The sequence below is a fragment of the Peromyscus leucopus genome, chromosome 17, assembly GCF_004664715.2.
Source record: "Peromyscus leucopus breed LL Stock chromosome 17, UCI_PerLeu_2.1, whole genome shotgun sequence".
NCBI classification, from domain to species: domain Eukaryota; kingdom Metazoa; phylum Chordata; class Mammalia; order Rodentia; family Cricetidae; genus Peromyscus; species Peromyscus leucopus.
In genome coordinates, this window is record NC_051077.1 from 2,592,355 (window position 1) to 2,614,133 (window position 21,779).

The 21,779-nt window shown below is 49.3% G+C and overlaps 1 protein-coding gene across 1 annotated transcript in view; it reads right to left on the reverse strand.

Moving 5' to 3' along the window:
* Nucleotides 1-990: 990 nt before the first annotated feature.
* Nucleotides 991-21,779, reverse strand: part of Tubgcp3 (tubulin gamma complex associated protein 3) — a 59,022-nt gene continuing 38,233 nt past the window's right edge. Inside the window, exons 17-22 of the mRNA XM_028881296.2 lie at nucleotides 17,063-17,198; nucleotides 11,169-11,257; nucleotides 10,940-11,071; nucleotides 7,569-7,709; nucleotides 2,792-2,908; nucleotides 991-2,046 (exon numbers count right to left, since the gene is read on the reverse strand). Of these exons, the coding sequence (XP_028737129.1) occupies nucleotides 1,888-2,046; nucleotides 2,792-2,908; nucleotides 7,569-7,709; nucleotides 10,940-11,071; nucleotides 11,169-11,257; nucleotides 17,063-17,198 (774 nt within the window). The 3' untranslated portion in view covers nucleotides 991-1,887. The remainder of the gene's footprint in view (nucleotides 2,047-2,791; nucleotides 2,909-7,568; nucleotides 7,710-10,939; nucleotides 11,072-11,168; nucleotides 11,258-17,062; nucleotides 17,199-21,779) is intronic.

The following is a 21,779-nucleotide window of genomic DNA, read 5'->3' on the forward strand; positions in this document are numbered from 1 at the left end:
ACTGTCAAAACATCATTTGCAGCACCTACCCAGGAGAGGCGGGTACAGTGTTTTCATGTTGTTCAGAGTGTCTGCTGCCCAGGGGCTTCCTCACAGTGCCATCCGCCATACGTAAGACTGGCAGATTCTCCCATGCCTGGCACAGCTGTCTCCCTGCCATGCCACCATGAGGACACTGGCAGTTGTGTTTGTCTCCCAAGGAAAATGGACCCCCTCTCCCGCAAATCCCTCTCTGGGTGGTGGAAGGGTGTGCTCCTTCAGCTCTCAGGGGGCAGAAGTCGCCGGAAAGTAGGCAGGGCACAGTGAGGCCCAGACCAGCCTCTTCCTACTCAGTTGCCCCTGAGAAAGGAGCCACTCAAGAGCAGGATGTGGGGCTCCTCCGGAGGATTAACCCCGGAGGAACTGGGAACAGACAAGACAAGAGCAGTACCCATGAGCAAACGACACTGGAAATCTTTCTCAGGAATAGAGCATACACCAGAATTGCTGCAATGTCTCACAATGTGGAAACTTGCTTCAAAGTTCTGATTTTATGAATTTTGGGGGGACGACGGAGCTTATGAATCCCAAGCGGTTTCACACTCCCTGTGTAGCAAAGGATGACCTTGAACTCCTGGTCCTCCTGTCCCGGCCACCCAGGTAGAGGTCACAGGCATGGACCTCTACAGCCAGCTTTGCATCTGTAAACTTTTAAGGCAAGATTAAGTTAAAGCTATGTCCTAAGAACTCCTGGCTGTCACCATGAACTCGCTCCTGTGATGCCAGGACTCTAGTGCCCCGGAACTTGGCTGTGCTGTCAGCTGGTGGAAGGGACCAGCGCACAGCAGTGCTTGCCTGCTCTCCCTCAAGTTCTGCACTCCAAGTGGTATATGAGTTCACAAATTAAACTGCACATGTACCGGAACACAGTCAACCAAATTCCACCAGGTCCAACTCACAGACCCAGGAAGCGGACAGTTTTGCCAGACTACTCAAGAAATAGGCAAAACATCTGAAAGATAATGGTCTTTAATTCTCTAAGTTCTCACGTATGCAACATAAAAAAGGCATAATTATGTGACTGGATAGGACATTTTTACAAAAAAAACAGTTCCCTCCATCATCTGGTCAGTAGTATATAAATATTCACAATGAAAAAATAGGGAAGAAGGGAACCCTCCAACATCCAAGCTGCTTCTTTCCAACACTTATCAGAATTGTGAAAATAAAACAATTCCGCCTTGCTTCATTCGTACCCAGTGCTCAGCTGGTGGTCTGCACAGCTGGGCTGTGCTAGCCCAGGACACCCCTCTCCACATGGCTCCTGTTCTTCTGTACTGCTTTACAAGTTATTTGAAATAGCAAACTAAATATCAAAATGTAAACTTTGGAAGAGAAAGTAAGAACAAGTATGTGAAGGCGACGCTTGGGTATCGATGTCCTCACGCAGGCTAGTGTCTTAAACACTAAAACCAAAGTAAAACATTTACATATTTCCTTTTCCTAGAGACATGTTTCAACTTAGTGTGACCATGGTAACAAAAACTGTCTCTACAGAAGATGGTAGGAAAGAGTGTGACATTACTCTTAGTTAGGAACACACCACTGCCCTAGTTTTTTTGTGGCAAGAAACTGTTGCTGTTGTTGTTTAAAGTGACAAATATAAATTACATGGTGGAAATAAGATGCTCCAACACATCACAGCATCTCTCAACTATGAAGACTACATTGTAGGTGAGCAGCCTGCTGAACTCGGTGACATTACACTCAGGTCCAGTGGGTGATGAGACTTCTTCCAGCAGACGGAGTGCTGAAACACTGTGGCCTGTGTGCAGACAGGGGGCACCTGCAGCTCCCTGCTGCCTGGAGGCTCTGGCTTGAGTGGGCGTCTCACAGTCCCGCTAAGCCTCACGTGTGGGAACTGCGCCGCCCCCTACTGCCCAGGGAAACCCGGAGCCTGGGTTCTCTGGCTTTGTAATGTTCATTGAAGTCCAGCCTGAAGCTGAGAAAGCGGAGACTTTCATCCGAGCTGGTCGTCAGCAACACCAGAAACTGCTGGACAACACCCTAGGATGAAACGCAGCAGAGTCAGTCAAAGCCCTGTCCATGCACAGCCCCCCCCCCCCCCCAGCGCCACTGTACCCACGAGCCTCCAGCAGGAACTCGCTCAGCCTGTCTGCTCCCATCAGGGGTCCCTGCCTGTACAGTCAGACAGGCAATGCATACATTCCGTGTAAGAGCAACTGGCCTCCTGACGTCCCCTCTGCACTCACACTACAGGACTAAACAGTCATGGATGCCAAAGCATCTTATTCTGTGATGAGCACAGAGCTCAGGGGCCCCTGCTCTCTCTCACATCTCACTGGCTCACAAATGCATGCTCAGTCATCACTCTACGGGGGAACAGATCCTAGATCAAAACCGTTTACTGGGAGTCCACACCACTGTGAAAGCAGCCCTCATGTAGGACACAAGTCCTGTCAGATGGTGATGTAGCAAAGTCATCGTGACTATTCACGGTTTCGATCTCTCCACAAGGCCACGCTCGGCCTGCACCACCCAAGGCTCATGCAGTCCCTCTGGGGAGCAGGAGAAGTCACAGGTCCCCAGGGCCAATCTCCCATCCAGGCTCTCATCCTAGCTCTACAGCTGCCCCAAGGGGAGCCCAGCGAGGATGAATCCTCAGGGGGACCACCAGCTCCCGAGACACTCCACCCTGGATGCTGCTCATGTGACAAGGATGAGCCACATCTCTAACCTCTGAAAGCAAGCCAGTCACGGAAGAGGGCACCGTGGCTTGTACTGTACGCACCTGGTAGAAGTGTGTCAGTATTCGCAACTGTGAACACATTTTTGGTATGGAGTCCTGGAATTCTCGGATCCTCCGGTTCTCCTCCTCTTCCTCTGCCGCTGTCACCCCCCACTGGCCCTGGACAATTAGAAGCAGCAAGTTCAACTGCTGGACAGATGCCTCCTTGCACATACCGCTAACAGCGTCATATGCTCAGACACCACTGTGACCCACTCCCACTAACCCATCTTCTTGTGGCTTTGGTGCTGTGGTACAGATGGCCCTGGGTCCCTCCACGTTCCTCATTCAGACAGTGGGCACTAGGGCACTAGTCAGCCGAGTGCTGGCACTCCTGACTTCAGCGGGACTCCCCTGGCAATCTCCCTTGGACACGTTCACCTATTCTCATTCTAAAACGTCATTTTCAGCCAGGCAGGCCTGGTAGCCCACACCTGTAATCCCATCTGAGGCAAGAGAATGGTTAAGGTGGAGGCCAGACTGGGTTGTATACAGTGAGACCATTTCATCCCTCCCCCCAGCAAATGGTAGACTTCACTGAACGTGTGTCCAGCCAGCCTGTATGGGAGTTACCTAGTTCTCTTCCATCGACTAGATTTTCTGATCTGAACCTTTGCATTCCCGGCACACACCTCGGTCTGGAGAAGTTGTTCGTTTTGCTAGCATTTCTCATTTGCATTGTATGTGATTTGCCCGTTGGTACTGAAAACTCAGGCCTGTTCTTTCTGAGTCCTATCGGCCTTAGGTGCTTCACACAGTCTGGCAATGGCCCTGTCGTAACTTGGAACTGTGGCTAGGCAGGGTGGAGCCTTTCCAGCAGAGCTAATGGTACTTTTGACAGCTTAGCTAATGGTACTTTCGACAGCTTACTGCCTTTTAGCACATCTTCTGCAGGCCATTTGGGTGTCTACAGACCACTAGCTTCATTTACAGATATCAATCTATTTGCATACATCTAAGGAAATAAACTATTTCCTTCTCAATTTTTCACATGTGTGCTCTCACCTCTTATTAGCCACTAGACCAACAGCTTATTTGCCCTCTATCTCCAGCCACCCAGGCCACGCTCCTGAGACCTCCAAGAACAAGAACTATCAGTAACTGGATCAGGGACAGTCCTGGAATGTTTTAGCAAGAATCTGGCTTCATTTTGCCAGTGTCCAGAGCTTTTGAGCCAAGTTGAATTTAAAGATGATGAACTATTTGTTAGAAAGGTGTGTGGACAAGCTTCAAGTTTTTGACAGTGAAGGACAGACAGAGCATCTGTGGCTGTTACAGAGCTCCTCACCATGAAAGAGAAACCTGGTGTCTGCATCGGGACCCAGGGAAAAGTGTTTCCTCGGGTCAGCACACAGAAGCTGACACAGCTGTGGTTCATGGGGCAGTCTACCTCTCCAGAAGGTGGTACTGGTTTTAAAGGTGTAAAAGACACAGGAAGGAAGGGGTGACGGAGCGCAGCTGAGGTCAGGCACTGTGTGGCCGCGTTGAGGTGCTCATAGAGATGCGAGCCCTCAGAGACCACTGTGTGAAGCTGGGGTAGAGACCTCAGCGTGCTGGGGATGCCAGGATCACCGGACATGTTCGAGGAAGAGCTACAGGCATGAAGTGGATCTGGCCTGAGCCTGGGAGGGAAGCTGTGCGCCACAGTGGGAGGGGCTGAGGGAATGCGGCTGCCCGAACCCTTTGGGGCCCAGCCGACTTCATCATGAGCCCCAGAAGCCAGACATGGAACTGCAGGACTTGGTATTAGCCCTGTTGGAGTTGAGGTTTTAGTAGGATTATTCCTTTCCATGCTCCTGATTGTTTCATTTTGAACCTGGAATGTTAATTCCGTGCCGTTTGATGTTAGAGTATGCAAGTTGTTTAGATCTTACAGGAGTTCATAGTTCAGAGTCTTTGAACTTCTAAAACAATGGAACTTTTTAAGGCTGGAAACTTTTAAAATCGGATTGTATTCTACATCAGGAGAGTAACATGAGACTTTGAGGACGAGGGACAGAAGATGTGCTAGCTAGTTTAATACTAACTTGGCACAAGCTGTAGTAATCTGAGAGAAGGGAACCTCAACAGAGAAAATACCTCCATGAGACTGTGCTGTAAGCAAACCTACGGTGCATTTTCTTAGTTAGCAAGTGATGGGGGAGGACCCAGCCCATGGTGGGTGGAGCCATCCCTGGGCTGGTGGCCCTGGGTTCTATAAGAAAGCAGGCTGAGCAAGCCGAGCGGAGTAAGCCAGTAAGCAGCTCCCCTCCATGGCCTCTGCATCAGCTCCTGCCTCCAGGTTCCTGCCCTGTTTGAGTTCCTGTCCTGACTTTGTTCAGTGATAGACTACAATGTGTAAGAGTAAGCCGAATAAACCCTCTCCTCCTCAACTTGCTTTTGGTCACAATGTTTCACCACAGCAACAGAAACCCTGACTAAGACAGTGGGGTGTGGTTTAAAGTGATGTATCTGTGCGTCAAGCAGACAAGCAGGGAGTTGTGATGATTAGTTTTAGTTATCAAATTGATGAAATGGATAATCACCTGGGAAGAGTGTCAATGAAGACTTGTCTAGATTAGGCTGGCCTAGAGACAAGTCTGGGAGGGATTTTCTAAACTGTTGACTGAGGTGGAAGGACCCATCTCAGCTGTCATTGGCTGGGCCCTGACTGGTCACATGCATTCTTGGCTCTCTGTTCCTGGTGGCTGATACAGCTCCCTCAAGCTTCCTCCACCGGGAACCGGGAACTGTGGGGGAAACCACCCTTTCTCCCTTGAGTTGCTATCGTCGGGATGGTTTGTTACAACTGGAAGAACGTCAGGATCCACAGGGGACTGGTTCCAGCAGCCTGGATGGATATCAAAACTTGAAGGAAGTCAAGTTGTGGAGCTCCTTATGGAAATGTGCAGATTACAATTCTTTTTAGTGGCATTTCTTTTAAACGTCCATCACAATTGCCACTGATAGAAAGAAAACTGACTGCTGCATGTTAACTTTGATTTTTAAATAGCTGGGAAAACACACTTATTCATGCCAAAATTCACCTCAGGGTCATCTTGGATTTCATGTCCAGCACTTCTGCAAAAGAACCTGTTTCCCTGCGTGCTCACACTGGGCGACGGTAGGTGCAGTGTGCGAAGCCAGCAGTTCCCAGGCTCACTCTCACCTAAGACGCTCTCAGCATTTCACCAATGGGCAGATCTGCCACCCAGATCTTTAGTCAGATCTTCCTGGGGATTAATTAATCCTTTCCTTTATTTTGCAAAAGTGAGTTACAGTAATTTTATTATACCAATACAAAGAGTTCTGTATTCTTGGAATGATCTCAAATGTTCTATAACATATTTTCCATTTGGTACATCAATTAGTAAAAATTTTGTAGTTTCATATCCACGTTCTACTACACAGAGAACAGCAGAAATGAAGCCAGTTAATGCTCACTGCGATGAGAGGTCACCATTATGAACCCACTCCACAGGACAGGACAACGTGACTCGGCATGCATCACCTAGTGAGACAGATTCTCAGGAAGTAGCACTAGTCACGGTATTTTTCAATTTCTGTGGCTGGTACTGGTCCCGGAATCCTACTGAGCACAGGGGTGTGTACAGAAGTGTGGGTGTCACAGGCAGCAGGAAGTAAGTATGCTAATGCTAGAACCAAGAATGTCAATGTATAAAGTGTAGTTTGTAAAACTAAAGGAAGTAAAAGCCCTTCAATCCTAAATTTGAATTGGAAATATCATAATAACAGAGGAGGTTTTGAGAAGAAAAGTGGGAAGAGAGTAGAGAGGAGCCATGAATTGCAGAAGGAAGGACCTCTGGGACCGCTCCACCTAACAGCAGCATGACAGAAGCGGAAGCCAACCCCCGCAGCAAGGCACTCAAGTGCTGAAACCCTTTCAGGGGCCAGCGCCATCGCTCACGGACCCAGTGGACCCACATCTGCACGACTGTTGCACAATTATTTTACTTTTTGGATTTAAATAAATTTGGCAGGCAGTTTCAGTGTTACGGCTCTCCCTCTCTCTCTGAAACACACCCAGTAAACCCACACTCGTGTGGCTGTGTCCCTTCCGTCACTGACAGCTGACATCTGGGAAGACCACCTCCATGCACACAAGCAGCCATCGAGCTATTATCAAAATCTTGCGTCTGTCAGTCACACACAGGCTGCTTGGCATGGATCAGGAGATTATGTGTGTGCAAATCCCAGGGCTCTTCAGAGGTACCCACAAACCACTGCAGCCAGCAGATAACCCAGTAGTACCAAAAGGACACATCCTCTTGCTTCCAAACTCTACCATACTTCAGTGCCTGTGACCTGGCTGCCAGGCCCCTCACATGGGCTGGCAGTAAACCAGCCTAACTGCCGACCAAACAAGCTGCCTTTCATGACCCCGAGGCAAGCACCTAGACAGAGCAGACGGTCCAGGCCAGCAAGCACAGGAACCCCACCACCAGCCTGACTTGTTTAATGGATCTTACTTATTTCAGGCTACTGGGAATACACAAAAATGTCCGAAGGGAACCTAGCTCATGCGTCAGTAAGCAAGTCAAGGTGTCTGATCCCTCAGCTTCAAGTCAGTGACAGAGCGCCAGGCCGACTCTGGAGACAATAGTACAGTGTCCAGTTCGGACACCGGAACAGCACTCAATGGGACAGGAGTCAGAACGTCCTCCGACTGGAGCGGACTGCACCCGCTTCTGTGTGCGTGCGGATTTCAGCAGGGGAGCAGCTGCTGCTGCCGCTGCCCAGACTGCCGGCCAACGGGGAGAGCGTGGGTTAAAAACCGTACCTCGATTTCACGCTGCTTCTTTTTCTCTTCAAACTGTAGTCGTCTCTGTAATTCTTCCAGAGCCGCTCTGTACATTGCATCTTGGGCATTTTGAAGTTCAATAATTTGATCAAACACAGCTCTGAGCTGATTTAAAAGTACCTGAAAAGACACAGCGTTCTCAAATGAACAGAACCTCAACGTGCTAGTGAGGCATTTCTACTCAAAGATATTGTACTAGTGCTTTGCCCTCTAAACCGCAGAGACACTAGTGGTGACTAGGAAGCCATGGGGTAATGAGGCCTCCACCCTACCAAAGCGGTTGCTGTTGCTCACTGGTGGCTGCTGGATTCCCACAGCACTGAATTCTGACTCTTGAGAATGGACTGTTCTAAAGTAACGTACTGCACAAAGTGTGAACTGAGGATGTATACATACTAAATATCACGTGTGTGCTTTCTGTGTGCCTAGATGGAGAGGCTCCTCCTAGTCCTTGCTTTGAGTCTTAGTTACTGTTCTATTGTTTTGAGAGGACACCAGGACCAAGGCAACTCATATAGAAAACATTTAATTCCAAAACCATGGCAGGGAAATAGATACGGCAGTGGAGCAGTACCTGAAAGCTTTACATCCTGATCCACAGGCAGCACACAGAGAGACACTGGGCCTGGCCTGGGCTTTTGAAACCTCAAAGCTCAGCCCCAGTGACACACCTCCTCCAACAAGGCCACACCTCCTAATCCTTCCCAAACAGTTCTACTAACCGGGGACCAAGCATTCAAACATATGAGCCATCCTCATTCAAACCATGACACTTTAGAAGACGTGCTCCAGCCAGCCTGGAGAGAAGCAGCTATCTCACATTCACTCCACAGCTAAGGACGCTGTCCCTACTGCCCATCTCTAGGCCATGCTGAGATGTCAGGCAGTGTCACCCACAGCTGAGCTAACTGAATCTCCAGTCAAACAGAACCGGAGCCTTTGCTGAGCAACTCTGAGAACAAGCTAACCCAAGAACAGATGCTGGAAATAAACAATCCCTGGTTCTCATTTCCCATAATGCACTCATGTGACCTGGGTCCTTCAACTGCACAGCAATGCAGAGAGCCAGAAGGACCTGATCAGGGGACGCCATTCCTGACAGGCAGCCACATGGCTGGTTCTGACCACAGGCTCAAGCAAGTTCAACCTGTTCTCTGTCAGAATTTTATTATGATAAAACTAGAATGGAGATGGCTACATTTAAATTTGATAAGGATGTAGTTCTCTAGTTTCTCTATTGTAGTCATGTGAAAACAACAACAAAAACAAAAACAAAACAAAAACAAAAACACCTTCTTTTTGGAACACTGCCTCGCCCCTGAGATCACTAACTGACGTTTCCTTTAAGTGGAGTGTGCACTGTGGGTACTGGTCTGTTCAGGGGTCTGCAACTGCACGCTCCATGCTGCCTCCAGCCTGCACCTTCTCAGTGGGCTGCTCAGTGTTTTCAACACTGCACAAACAAAGGATGAGACACACACATATCTGCACCTGTCTGTCATCCCTCCTTCCAACTAGCTCTGTGTATTGTCATCACTGACTTTTTCACAAGTGGCATAATCAAAGTACCACACTTGAAATTACTATGTCCACAACAGATTGCCTTACTCTGTTTTATACAAGAGATTTCTTTCTTAGGAACAAACAACAACAATGTCCTCTGGAGTCAGGAGGACCACGAGTTCCAGGCATTCTGAGCTACAGAGCAGGACCCTGTCCTAAAGCAACAAACAACAGCCAATCATTATATTAAACACCCAGGAAGGCACAGTTCCAGGCCTGCTGGAGCCTGGGGTGAGGCTCCTTCAGTGAGCTGGCTGGGACCCCCAAACACTCCCCATGACCACTGCCCACAAGCAGGCAGCAGCAGAATCTCTGGACTCTGCCCATATCCACAACAGCTATTCTATAAAGGTGAGAGCCGGGGTGACTCAACCTGTCTCTCAGCCATTCCCCATCCTTTCATGGCTCAGGCCCCACGTTAGCAGAGCCAGAGAGAACACCCTGAACAGGGTGCCCTGCAGGTGCAGTCCTTAACAATTCCAACATTACAGCTGGTGACTTTCACATCTGTTAAACCTATGCAAAACAACAGAAAACATGACTTCCACAGCTTGAAAAAGGTAGCAGCTATATCTACAAGTCGGTTACCATGGTGAGTCATATCATTTAATTCCCACAAATTTACATCGTGCCTCTGGAAACAGGAGAACCCTGGAGTGACAAGGAGAGCCTGTCTTTGGTGTGAACACTGACTCTGGCTCACATGTTCCACGTCCATGACACATCACAGAATGGCCAAAGACCCCCTTCATAACAAACATGGGTGCCAGGTGACAGAGGTGATGCCCACTGTAATAGAAACCTCACAGAGACTGAACCTAGTAAAAGTGGTCAGCAGGGCCCCAGACCACTTCAGGTGCACATTGCATGAGTTACTAATTATGTTCAAAGTATGTTACCACTTCTAGGCCATCATTTCAGTATCTAGAAAGCAAATTCCACATAGAATGCCTTTGGTCACTATTTGTCACACTATAACAATGAAGTTTATCCAGTACTTTTCTCCACCACAGTAGGCTAATGCAGAGGACTGGAACACAAAACAAAAGCCCTGGTAAAGTATAGGCAGACACACGCCCTACGTGTGTCTCGAGCAGTCCACACCAAGAAACGCTCTTGGTACTTCACACAGATGCAGTCCCCTACTTCAAACTCAGAACGTGTTCTTTCTTGAGCCGGATCTTTAAAGGAAATCAGAACTCCAGAGCCTTACTACTCAGCACCTTCCCAGAACAGGGCCCTCTACAAGAAAGGAATTCAGTAGAAAGCCCTGGCCAGGAGATGCTCAAGCTCAGATGTGCACAGTCTGTTGAAATTCATGCAGCCATACACCACTAACTAAAACACTATTATCCCTACAGACTAACAACACGACCACAGGATGGGGCGCTCAGTCTAGGGATGCAAGGCCCTGGGACTGATTCCCAGCAAGGAGAAAGAGGAAGACGTCCAGAGCTCTAGATTTCTGCATTCTCTGGGCCTTTGATACATGCCACCACTTGTTCTGATGTTTAGGTGCCTCTCTGGTGTCCATCCTGCCACAGCTCCAAAGGGTGTCGTCGTTCATGACGGATTCTCCTGCTCCATACACCGTCAACAGTGTACTGCTGCTCACCACTCTCACAGCCATGGCAGCTGTGAGAGCATGCACTCACTTCACTTTTACTTCAGTTCTGTTCAGAAAGTGAGCCTCAAATACCAGGTTTAATGAGCCTTTCTCAACGACCACTGACCCCAAGTTGCTGTGTTAGACAGCTTTGGTCCTGGTTTGTAGGAGTGAGCCTTACCCTGGAGTCGCTGTCCAGGAGACAGCGGGAGGTGATGGTGTCCAGGAACGCCTCGTGTGCTGCGATGATGTGGTCCAAGTCCTGGGCCTGTTGCACTCTGTTCCAAAGCTCATCCCAGGAGCACTCCAGAACCTGAAAGGACGAGTTGAGACTCTGGAGGGCCTATTCTTCTGAAGGCATCACCTCTCACACTGCTGAGCCACACAGCATGGGGCGGAAGCCGGCTTACCTCAAAGGTGATATAGTACTGCATTTGATGAATGAAGTGGACCATCTCGGAGGCCAGGATGTGACACTGGTGCAGCACCCCAGAGAACTCTGCAAGAGACAGGGTGTCACCAGGGGAGGTGCTTGGTGACAGCACAGACCTCTGCCGCAAGCTGCCCCCCAATGAAGCCACAAGCCTTATTCCAAGGACATGAGCAGGACACGAGCTCTCCACCCACTTGTGTGCTTTAGCTAAAGGACCTGGCTACACAATCAAGGAGAGACACATTACTTTATCAAAGATGAGGCCTGAGGAGGAACAGCATGAAACAAGATACAATCATATTTAACAAGTAAGTACAGCGCTGGGTGGCTCGGTGGTAGGAGGACTTGCTTTGCAAGCACATGGACGTGATTTCAGATCCCCAGTACCCATGTGAAGGGCTAAGCACGGTTATGCATGCCTGGAACTCCAGTACTGGAGGGTCAGAGACAGGGGCTCTCAGGGGCTGCTTGACTGGCAGCCCAGGGAGGAAGGTGCAAAGTGACAGAAGAACACTAGATGATGCCCTCTGCTGGTCTCTGCTCGGTCATGGGCACACGCCCACATGCAACACATACACAGCACGCGGCTGAGTATAGAGTTGATTTTACAGAGGTGAGCATCATGCATAAACAGAAGCCTTATGTCTTCTCTGCTTCTGGCCCATCCACCACACATGGACTAGTTACATCCCCCTAGTCATCTGGATGACAAGAGGCCTCAGGGTGGGCCCTACTTCAGTGAGAAGAAAGGCAGGGACTCCAGGGAGTAGACATGCATGTGCAGAAGTCACAGCACCTTCCTTACAAAACTCCAAAGATTCCCTACTGCTCCCATCAGGACCCCAGATAGCTGAAGAGAGCTATGTGTCCACACAACAGGTGCCATGCCACTTCCCCTGTGACTATTAGGAGCCTTCAACCAGGAGTGCACCCACCCAGCACCCAGCACAGGACCCTCAGAGGAGTATCACACTCCATAGGTCCCCCACAGTTTGGAATCTGAGTCTATGAATACAGCTGTTGTGTAGCCATTTTCTTTGAATTGCAACAGTCCGAGCAGACAGAGGGAGGTGGGTGAGCCTGTTAATATGGACCTCCCCAGTCCAGAGAAGCTGTAAGGCCTGTCTTTACAGGTGCAGGGACACCACCAGGAGGAGGCCTGTCAACCCGTCCAGCTGCCTGCGCATCCACAGGGGTGCAGAGCAAGCTCCAGGGACACAGCTTAGGTTAGCCGTACCCAAGCCAGGATGGGGTTCCGGTGATGCAGCTGCCTCTGGGTCACACGTGCTCCATCAAGTAGCCCCTCCCCAATACTCCTGACCCCAATAAACTCACTGGTCTGCAGAGCTCAACTTCAGGGTAATTACTACTGTGGTCTGACTTGGTTCCCTGTCTGGAGTTAGCAGACGTCTGTTCGCATCTCCCTGGGAAAAGTCACATAAGGGTGGACATGCATCTGACAAGGAGACTTTGCTTCCCAGTTCTCTTGAAGCATAGAACAGAGTGTGGTTTTCTCTACTGAAACCGGGCTAGCTAACCTAACGCCATACAACTGGACTTCTGATTTCCACGCAGAGGACTAACCTTCCTCTGTCTAGAGGCGCTCAGTTATGCATGATTGCAACCTCAGAGGAAAGTCTCTGCAGAGCTACTCTGGGTTTTCGCCCCGAGCTGGAAGGAAAGAGCTCTGCCTGTCCCCCCACCCCCACCCCCTTGATGGTAAATGTTCCAGGGGATCCTCCCTGGACCCCAGCAGTGCACACTGAAACCTCCATGTGTATCAGGGCATGCTACCTCACATTTGTGCACTTTGAGTACATCCTGCAACAGCCTCCAGGCTGAGCGATCCAGCTGGAGAGCTGCTTGATTCACTTCCATCCCAGGACTCAAACCCTGCCCACAGACCTGCGTGACCAGGGCCACACTGACCAATGTTAACATGCGCCTTCTTCAGTTTGCACACAGGACAGACATGGTTTTCTTCCTAGGAAAACCCATCACTTCACCTTGTGAAGGAGACACTCTTCCATAGGAACAACTGACAGTGAGGCCACTGGCTGTTGGAAAACAAAGTTGAGAACTCAACCCCTCCGGGCACGACGGAAATCTGTTACCCTCACGGCTGTCCCCTCTGGCCAAAGAGTCCAAACAGTCTGCCAGCTGCTGGTAGGCTGAGGAATATGGGCTATATTTAAAAGCACAGCATATTCCTTTATACCTGAATATATAACTCATACCTGCTATCCCCTGACTCTATCCAGTACCCTGAAAATGCATACAAAATACATGCTTAAAGTATGTTTTATGATGGCCCAGAAGAACCGTAAAAAATTGTAAGAATGGTCTCAGAACAGCACCAACCTGCACTGAGGTGCAGTGAACATACAAGTGTACCCCGTTGGGTTAACACCCAGTTTTACACAGCAAGTTAGGAACGTCTATTAGGGGGCTGGAGAGATGGCTTGGCAGTTAAGAGCGCTTCCTGTTCTTGCAGACGACCTGGGTTCAGTTTCTCAGTACCCACATAACAGCTCACAACTGTCAGTAATGCCAATTTCCGGAGACCCGCACCCTCCCCCAGCTCTGAAGACACCAGGCACACACATGGTGCGCACACACAAATGCAGGCAGATACTCAAATCTTCTTAATGACCAGCCTTCCCTTCTGCTTATCAAGACGCTAGGCAGATTCATTCCTGGTTGTCTACCGCCCTCTAAAGGCTACTCAGAGATCTTCAGTGTCCCAGGCATCTTCAGCAAGGCGCTCCTGGACAGGCCCTAAGTCCAAGATTCCTTTTTAAAGAAATGCCCTAAGGCAGTTTCATCGAAGCTTCAAACTACGCTCCCCAACTTGCACTTCCCCTGGCCCTGCTCTGTTTAAGGTGGCTCCATCAAATACCTAGCTGATTCATTTTCTACTTGGGATTTAAAGATGCTTCAGGAACTAGCGTTTTTTTTCTTCATGTCTTGTGTTCACCATCCAGCTGCCCTCATGCCCTTCCTAACCTCATTCGGTGTGTGTGAAATACAGGCAAGTGTCACTCACAAAGACAATGGCTCACTGCTGGGCTCAAGCTGGGTGCTGTTCTGAGGACTTTTTTGCAGATTTCATCTCGTAGACAGTGGCACTGTGGAGGCAGGCGGAGAGCTGTTTCCGCACACACAGGTTTTGAAGAGGAAGACATGTAAGGTACCATCGCTGTAAGATGTATCGTCATTAAATAGATCACCACACACACACACACACACACACACACACACACACACACACACACACACACACGGCGGCCAAGCAGCCTGGCTGTGCTGCACATCAGACTGTAGCCCCAGTCACTCCTCAGCGCCGCTCTTCTCCCTCCGATGATCAGCAATGCATACAAACTGCCCTTCCACACCTCAGTCCAGAACCACTGCCATCCTCCCAAAGGCAGCTGGCGTGGCCGTGGCCGTCACACATGCAGGCAATGCAGCCCCCGACGGCTGCGGCTCAGCAGCTGCAGACACACCCCAAGAGTGCTCACCCCAAGAGTAACAGTGCTCACTTCAGAAGTGATCCAATGTGGTGTATGCAGAAGGTGAACCCTTGATCCCTGTGGCTTTCAGGAGACCACAGGCTGGCTCAGCCTCCCGACCTTTACTGTCTGCTGCAGGGACAAGCCTCGCAGAGGAGAACACTGAGCAGAAGGTGTCAGCAGTAGCAGCGGCAAGTGAGGCTGTGACGCAGGAGGAGGCTGAGCCCGGGCACCCATCCAACATCATGTCCCCAAAGCTTCCTACAGCGCAGTGACCGGGAAACTGTCATATGTGCCCTTCTTCCAGGCTCCTCATGCATGGCTTCTGTGCAGGGCTTCTGAAGCTGGCTTGGGTTCCTCCACAGGCCTTCCACCTTTGGTTCACTTTAGCTTGTTCATGACTCATTTTTCCAAGGCTTCCATTTTTGCCTTCCAATAAACCTAAGCCTCAACCCATGGTACAGACACGCGATCACAGAAGGCTGGCCGTCCCTTCCCTCGCTCAGCCTTGGACTGTTCTCCACTGGAGGGAAGGACATGTGACAGAGGTCTCCACAATGCCTCCCGAGAGGTTCTAGGACTGACTGGCGACTGCGCACCTGAAAGGGCACCTCCAGGGCAGACACAGCGCTCGGCGGGGGCACGGCCTCACTGCAGACCCTAGCCAGCAGGAGCAGTCCTACTCGGCGGTCAGAGAAGCAGCGTGTTATGTCACCATTTTAGTCCAGGCGTAATGTGTTGCTTCATACACACTCATTCCAAAGGGAATCATTACTTCCGTTTCTTTAGGTTTATTTGTTCTTACTATCTGGTGATAAATTAGCATTTGTTTTATTGTTGTATGAGTGCCAGCTTGCCTGCATGTACGCACATGCACCACATACATGCTGGGGCTGGAGGCTGTCAGAAGAGGGCATCAGTTCCTCTGGGTGGGACTAGAGTGTTTGTGACCATCGTGTGGGTGCTGGGAATTGAACCTGGGTCCTCAGCAAGAGCAAGAGTACTCTAAACCACTAAGCCAACCTGCGGCCACTTACTTACGTATCTTACACATAACAGAGCGCACTGCCTCCAACCAGTGCGCTCTGCTGTCAGCCCTCCCAGAGTGAACTATCTTCCACACTTGTCTAAACGTCACTGTGCATCTCCGTGAGCAAGCACACAGCTTAAACAAAAGAGAACACAACTGCAGGTCAGACAGGGGCGGAGAGGGCAGCACCTCACTGCACAAGGCTCGCCTCAGCTCTGCACAAAGACACTGTTCTTTCTCCTTGAGGACTGAGAGGCCAGCTTCTTTGTGAGAGAGAAGGCGGTGAAGGAGACATGTTCATCCCCACACTGTCGGCTTCATCAGAGGAACAGGAACGCAGCCGCATCCCGGTCCTCCTCAGCCACCAACCAGGGACCAGCATCAGTGACTAGCTGGTTGTGTCAAGACCCTGGTACAGGCCACTCTTGTCTGAGGTCACCCTGGCTTGGGTAGCGCCACTGCCTGCCGTCCGTCTGGACCTTTGGAAGCTGTCTAGAGTCAGCCTACAACTGAAGAAGTGATGAGGAAACCTCTTCCTTCAAACTGTGCTTATTTATAATAATTAATTTTACTAATCCAAGGGCAGATTCTGTTCAGTTGTTCTTTAGAGGTTTATGAAATGTTTTCATAATCGATTTCAACATAATGAACTCAAAATTATTCATAACTGAAGTAATTCAATATTGTAACATTAACAAAATCTTGTCCAAATGCCTAAGTTCTTAACTATAGTTCTAAATTACAAAATATAAAACATGTCCACATCCTGGATAGTGGTCAAAATAAAAATTAACACCTCCAAGAGAATATAATTAAGGCACTAAGTGAATTTGAAATGAACAAGGACCTACTGGAAGGTTTTCCTTCCTTGAAAATTAAACTAGGTGCTGGAACGGCGCTCAGTGGTTAAGAGCGCAGTCTGTTCTTTCAGAGACTCTGGGCTAGAGGGCCAGGAGCCACATGGCAGCTCACACTGTCTGTAATGCCAGTTCCAGGGACCCAGCACCCTCCTCCGGTCTCATGGCACCAAGCACACACAGCGCACATACACAGTCTCAGGCACTCACACAACTACACCCATGAACAGTCGTGAAAAAACAAATGTGATTTTAAAAGAATCTTCATGGCATGGGGAAAAAATCCACCGTGACTTAATTTTCTCTAAATCTCTAAGGAAGTCAAGATACAATGATCCAAATAAGCCTTTTCAAAAACCAAACTCAAACACGACAGTGAGTCCTTCCAGCACAGTTACTCTGAGACTTTTACGTTCACTGTGGGAGCGCGACACTGAGGTGGTGCAGGCTCCCTGGCCTCCCCTGGCCTTACCTGGCATGTTCCTCAGGAGTTTCGCATTGCACATGTGTCCTTTCCGGATGTCAGTGAGGATGTACTCCATGCGCTTGGCCCTCCACAGGAAGTTAAACACTCTCAGGTAGTGGCCCATGCACTCTCGTGTGAATACCTACAGAGACAAAAGACAGGCCGTGGCTTGTGCAAAGAGTCTCCTAGTCCGGGGCCTAGCCTCCCGAAATCAGCAAACACAGGGAGGGTTCCAGCACATCCTAGACGGTACAGCACGCTCCAGGAGAACCACACCATAACCATATCAGCCACGTGGTCCCTGTAGGCCAGGCAGGCAGACTCCCAGTGGCAGCAGTGGCAGGTATGTTCCCAGCAGTCCTGGAGTTGAGACACAGGGCAGAGGTGGTATGGCAGGAAGACAGCTCACCAGGACTTTTCTTCCCCCATCCAGTTCAAGACAGGGTTTCTCTGTCCTAGAACTCGCTATGTAGACCAGTCTGGCCTCGAACTCAAGAGGGCTGCCTGCCTCTGCCCCCAAGTGCTCAGATTAAAGGTGTGCACCACCATGCCCAGCTTTTTTTTTTTCAATTATTTTATGCTTTATGTTTTGCCTACATGTGTGTCTGTACACCATGTGCAAGCCTGGTATCCCTTGAGGCCAGAAAAGGACACTGGATCCCCTGGGACTCTAGCTTCAGACAGTTGTGAGCCGCTGTGTGGGTACCAGGAGTAGAACATGGTCCTCCGGAATGCAGCAAGTGTTCTTAACCACTGAGCCAACTCTCCAGCCGTAACTCGCCAGGACTTTAAACCCAGCCCACATCGGTCTAAACTTGGACACCTGACTGTGACCCCAACTTCTAAGAGACACAGAGGGGTCACTCGCTTCAGTGACAACAGCCACAAAAGCAGAAGCTAGCCTAGCAGCACCTCGACCCTGAGGTCATCATCACAGGATTACTGACTCCTTTCCAACACCTCTATCTGATGCCCTGGATGTGGCTTCCCAAGGGACGGGTCCTGATGCAGAGACCCCTCCCGCCCTCCTCCTGTCATGCCTCCGGCGCTGGCTAAGTGTCACAAATAAACGTTCAGGCTCTCCAGTTACACTTGAACATCGGTAAAGGACACGGAATTTAGGTCAGTGCCACCGGAGGAAGCACATGCACACACGCTCCGTCCCAGCTGCCGCACCAACCCTGCACAGGATGTGCCTTCAGCACAGGAGGAAGGCCACACTCTGCTCTGAGGGAGCTCGGATCACAAAAGCACCTTGCCTTGTCCATGTCTGTCCTGTGGCCTTTACAGGAGACCCTGGGTGCTGCTCAACCCACCCACCTTTTCATCTCCCACTGGTCCATCTAGACCCCACGCCAGTCTCCTTAGACTCCTGGAACTTTAACCTTGCTCCTTACACGTTAGCAGAACTATAGCTGCAGGCCAGCTCAGCTTGTGTTCCTCTGTGTACCTCGCACATCTACGCCACGAGGACCGCCTATGCATACCCCCTATACCACTCAAGGGCAGGCTCTGTGTAGCCTGAAGGTTTCTCTGGTCCTGCCCGGCCCTGTGATCCAGACAAATCTTTCCCACCCACGCTCGGACCCAAATAAACACACAGAGGCTCATATTAATTATGAACTGGATGGACTATGGCTCAAGCTTCTTGCTAGCTAGCTCTTATATCTTAAATTAACCCATTTCTATTAATCTATGTTTTGCCACATGTTCCATGGCTTTACTGGTCTGCTGGCATGTTGTTCCTTGGGTGGCAGGTTATTTGGCTCTGGGTTTTTTTTTTTTTATTAATAAGACCATTTAGCACTTCCTCCTACAGCTCTGGAAGGCACTCGATGATGATGATGAGGAAGAGGAAGAGGAAGAGGAGGAGGAGGAGGAGGACGACGGTGGAGAGCATGCAAACAGCTACACACAGGAGTGACTGGAAACTGCTCTTAAGTAATCTGGAAATCAAATCCGGGGCCTGGGGGATTATCTGTGTACCACGTGCTTCCTACACTACTAATTATCACTCTGTGATAACAGAAATTAACATGACTGATTTGGATGCCATGAGTCAATTACTGGATTCTTCTCTATTGACATGATACATCCTGGAGTGGCCTTTGAAGTACCACATTCTCACAGATTTTAAAAATTCAGTTAAGCCATCTTTCATGTACTGACTACATAAGAGGAAGACACTCACTGCTTTGCCCGGGAAGCAGGAGTCACCCACAGCAGTTTCACCATCTGGCTCCACAGCTCACCTAAGGGAAACTATAGTCCCGATATACAGCAACAAGCTCCAGACTCCTCCTCATCTGCAGAGACCTCAACAGTGAGCAAGTCTCCATCCTGCCCAGTGTGGGACAGCAGCCCTGATGATGTCCTGTTCTCAACCTCCCTCACCAACCTCAGGTCCTAGCACACAGCATGGCCACAAGGCCTCCAAACCAGCCTTCTGCAGCTGGAATCAAGACTCAGTGACCTCACCACACTTCAATCTGGATGGACTTTACCACAAATAACATGAGACTCATGAAAAGCAGAACTCAAGGTCAACCAGAAATACTTCATATAGTTAATGAGCTGTATTTAGCTAATGTGTTCTTCAGTAACCTGGGTTGTGAATTTCACAACGTCCCAAATTAGACTTACCCAAAAATTTCACTGACATTTTATATCTTAGAATTAGTAGAAGCTAACATTGCTATTATACAAGATATAATTATATGATTGCTACAAGATTTATTCCTACTATAATTAACTTCTGTTAAAAAATGAGAACCTCAATTAATGAGAATAGAACGGAAACAGGTAACACACAAATTAACCAAGGGAAAAGCAGAAAAAAACACTGTATTTATACAATAGGCTTCCTTTTATCTTTCGTGGGTTTTTTTTGGTGTGTGTGTGTGTATGTGTGTGTGTGTGTGTGTGTGTGTGTGTAATGGGTGCATATGCACGCAGATGTCTTCAACTGCTCTCCATCTATTATTGAGACAGAGTCTCTTATTTGAACCCAGAGCTCACTAATTCAGCTCGCCCAGCTAGCAAGCTCATTCCGGGGACGCTCCTGCTTCTGCTTCCTGTGCCCTGGGCAGGAGGGCTACCACGTCTACTCAGCATGAGAGCCAGAGACCTGAACTGCAGTCATCAAGCCAGTACAGCCAAGTTTAACTCACTGAGCCCTCTCCCCGGCCCTCCTTTTCTATCTCGGCAACTTCTACATACAATTAAATCTGACAAACCGAGCTCAATACCAGTTTGAACACGTGTGCTTGCGTGAGAATATGCCTACAGTTATGGCAACTGCTAAGACTGCACCACCCCTAAACAACACTGAAGTCATGCAGGAGAGCACCCCAACACACACACATTCCTGGCTGAGCTACCAAACAACCAGACATGAGTCCTTCTTCTTCTTCTAAAGCTGCGGTATGCTGTGGGATGTTCTGTAAGTCCTGTGGGAGCCCTTCTTGGGTTCTTTGTGGCGTTACCCAGCAGGTCCGCATAGAGGATGATCAGGACCACGGGCCTGAGTGCAGGTGGTTTGAGATGGTCTGCACTTGGCTGTGCTGGGGGATGGTCTGTATGTCAAGTTGTTCTGATTGATCAATAAATAAAACCTGATCGGCTGTGGCTAGGCAGGAAGGATAGGCGGGACTAACAGAGAGGAGAAATAAAAGGACAGGAAAGCAGAAGGTTGAGGCGGAGAGACACTGCAGCCGCCGCCATGACCAGCAGCATGTGAAGACGCCGATAAGCCACCAGCCACGTGGCGAGGTATAGATTTGTAGAAATGCGTTACTTTAAGATATAAGAATAGTTAACAAGAAGCCTGCCACGGCCATACAGTTTGAAAGCAAAATAAGTCTCTGTGTTTACTTGGTTGGGTCTGAGCGGCTGTGGGACTGGCGGGTGACAGAGGTTTGTCCTGACTGTGGACAAGGCAGAAAAACTCAAGCTACAGCGGTATGAACTGTTTATTTTATTCTTCAGTCCCGCTAAAGCTGTACTCAAAACCTGAGTCTTAGCTCTACACAGCACACAATGTCACTCTGACATGACACACCTAGACCACCATCGAGCTCCTCATCGAGGCCCGTTCACTTTCTTAACAGTCTTTACTTTTTATCTTTACTATGGCATCTTCTGCTTCAGGGCCTGGGAAGGAGCGCAGGACCTTACTCATACATGCTAAGCAAGTGCCCTAGCACCGAGCTACATCCCAGGCCTTGGCATTGCATCTTTCATGCATCAAAATACATAACACACATCAACTAACAAAGCAGATGATACGAAGTCTTAAATAATTTGCTGAAATACCACACGGTTTCGCAAACTAATCAGTGCTCGGGACACAAGCTGAGGAGAAAAGCCACTCACTCAGACTACGGTGAAAGATTAAACTTAAGAACGGGTGCGCATTTAAACTAGGAGCTCTGACTTGATCCAAGTCAGATATGGGATTCACGAGTCAAAGAACCCTCCCTAACAGCTCTCAGGCCACAGTGGCCTTAAGACTCGGGGCATTCTGTGAATGTGGCTTCCATGGAACGGTCACAGCAAGGATGTGATTTACCCCACAGAAGGGACAGTCTGGAAGCCACTCTGCAGCCACCACTAGAGATGGGATTTTAGAGCCCAGCCAGACCTTGCTTAGCAAACAGTCCCAATAATGAAAGAAATACAACTTATTTCCCCAGCACTTCAGACACAGAGATGACTAAGTCTC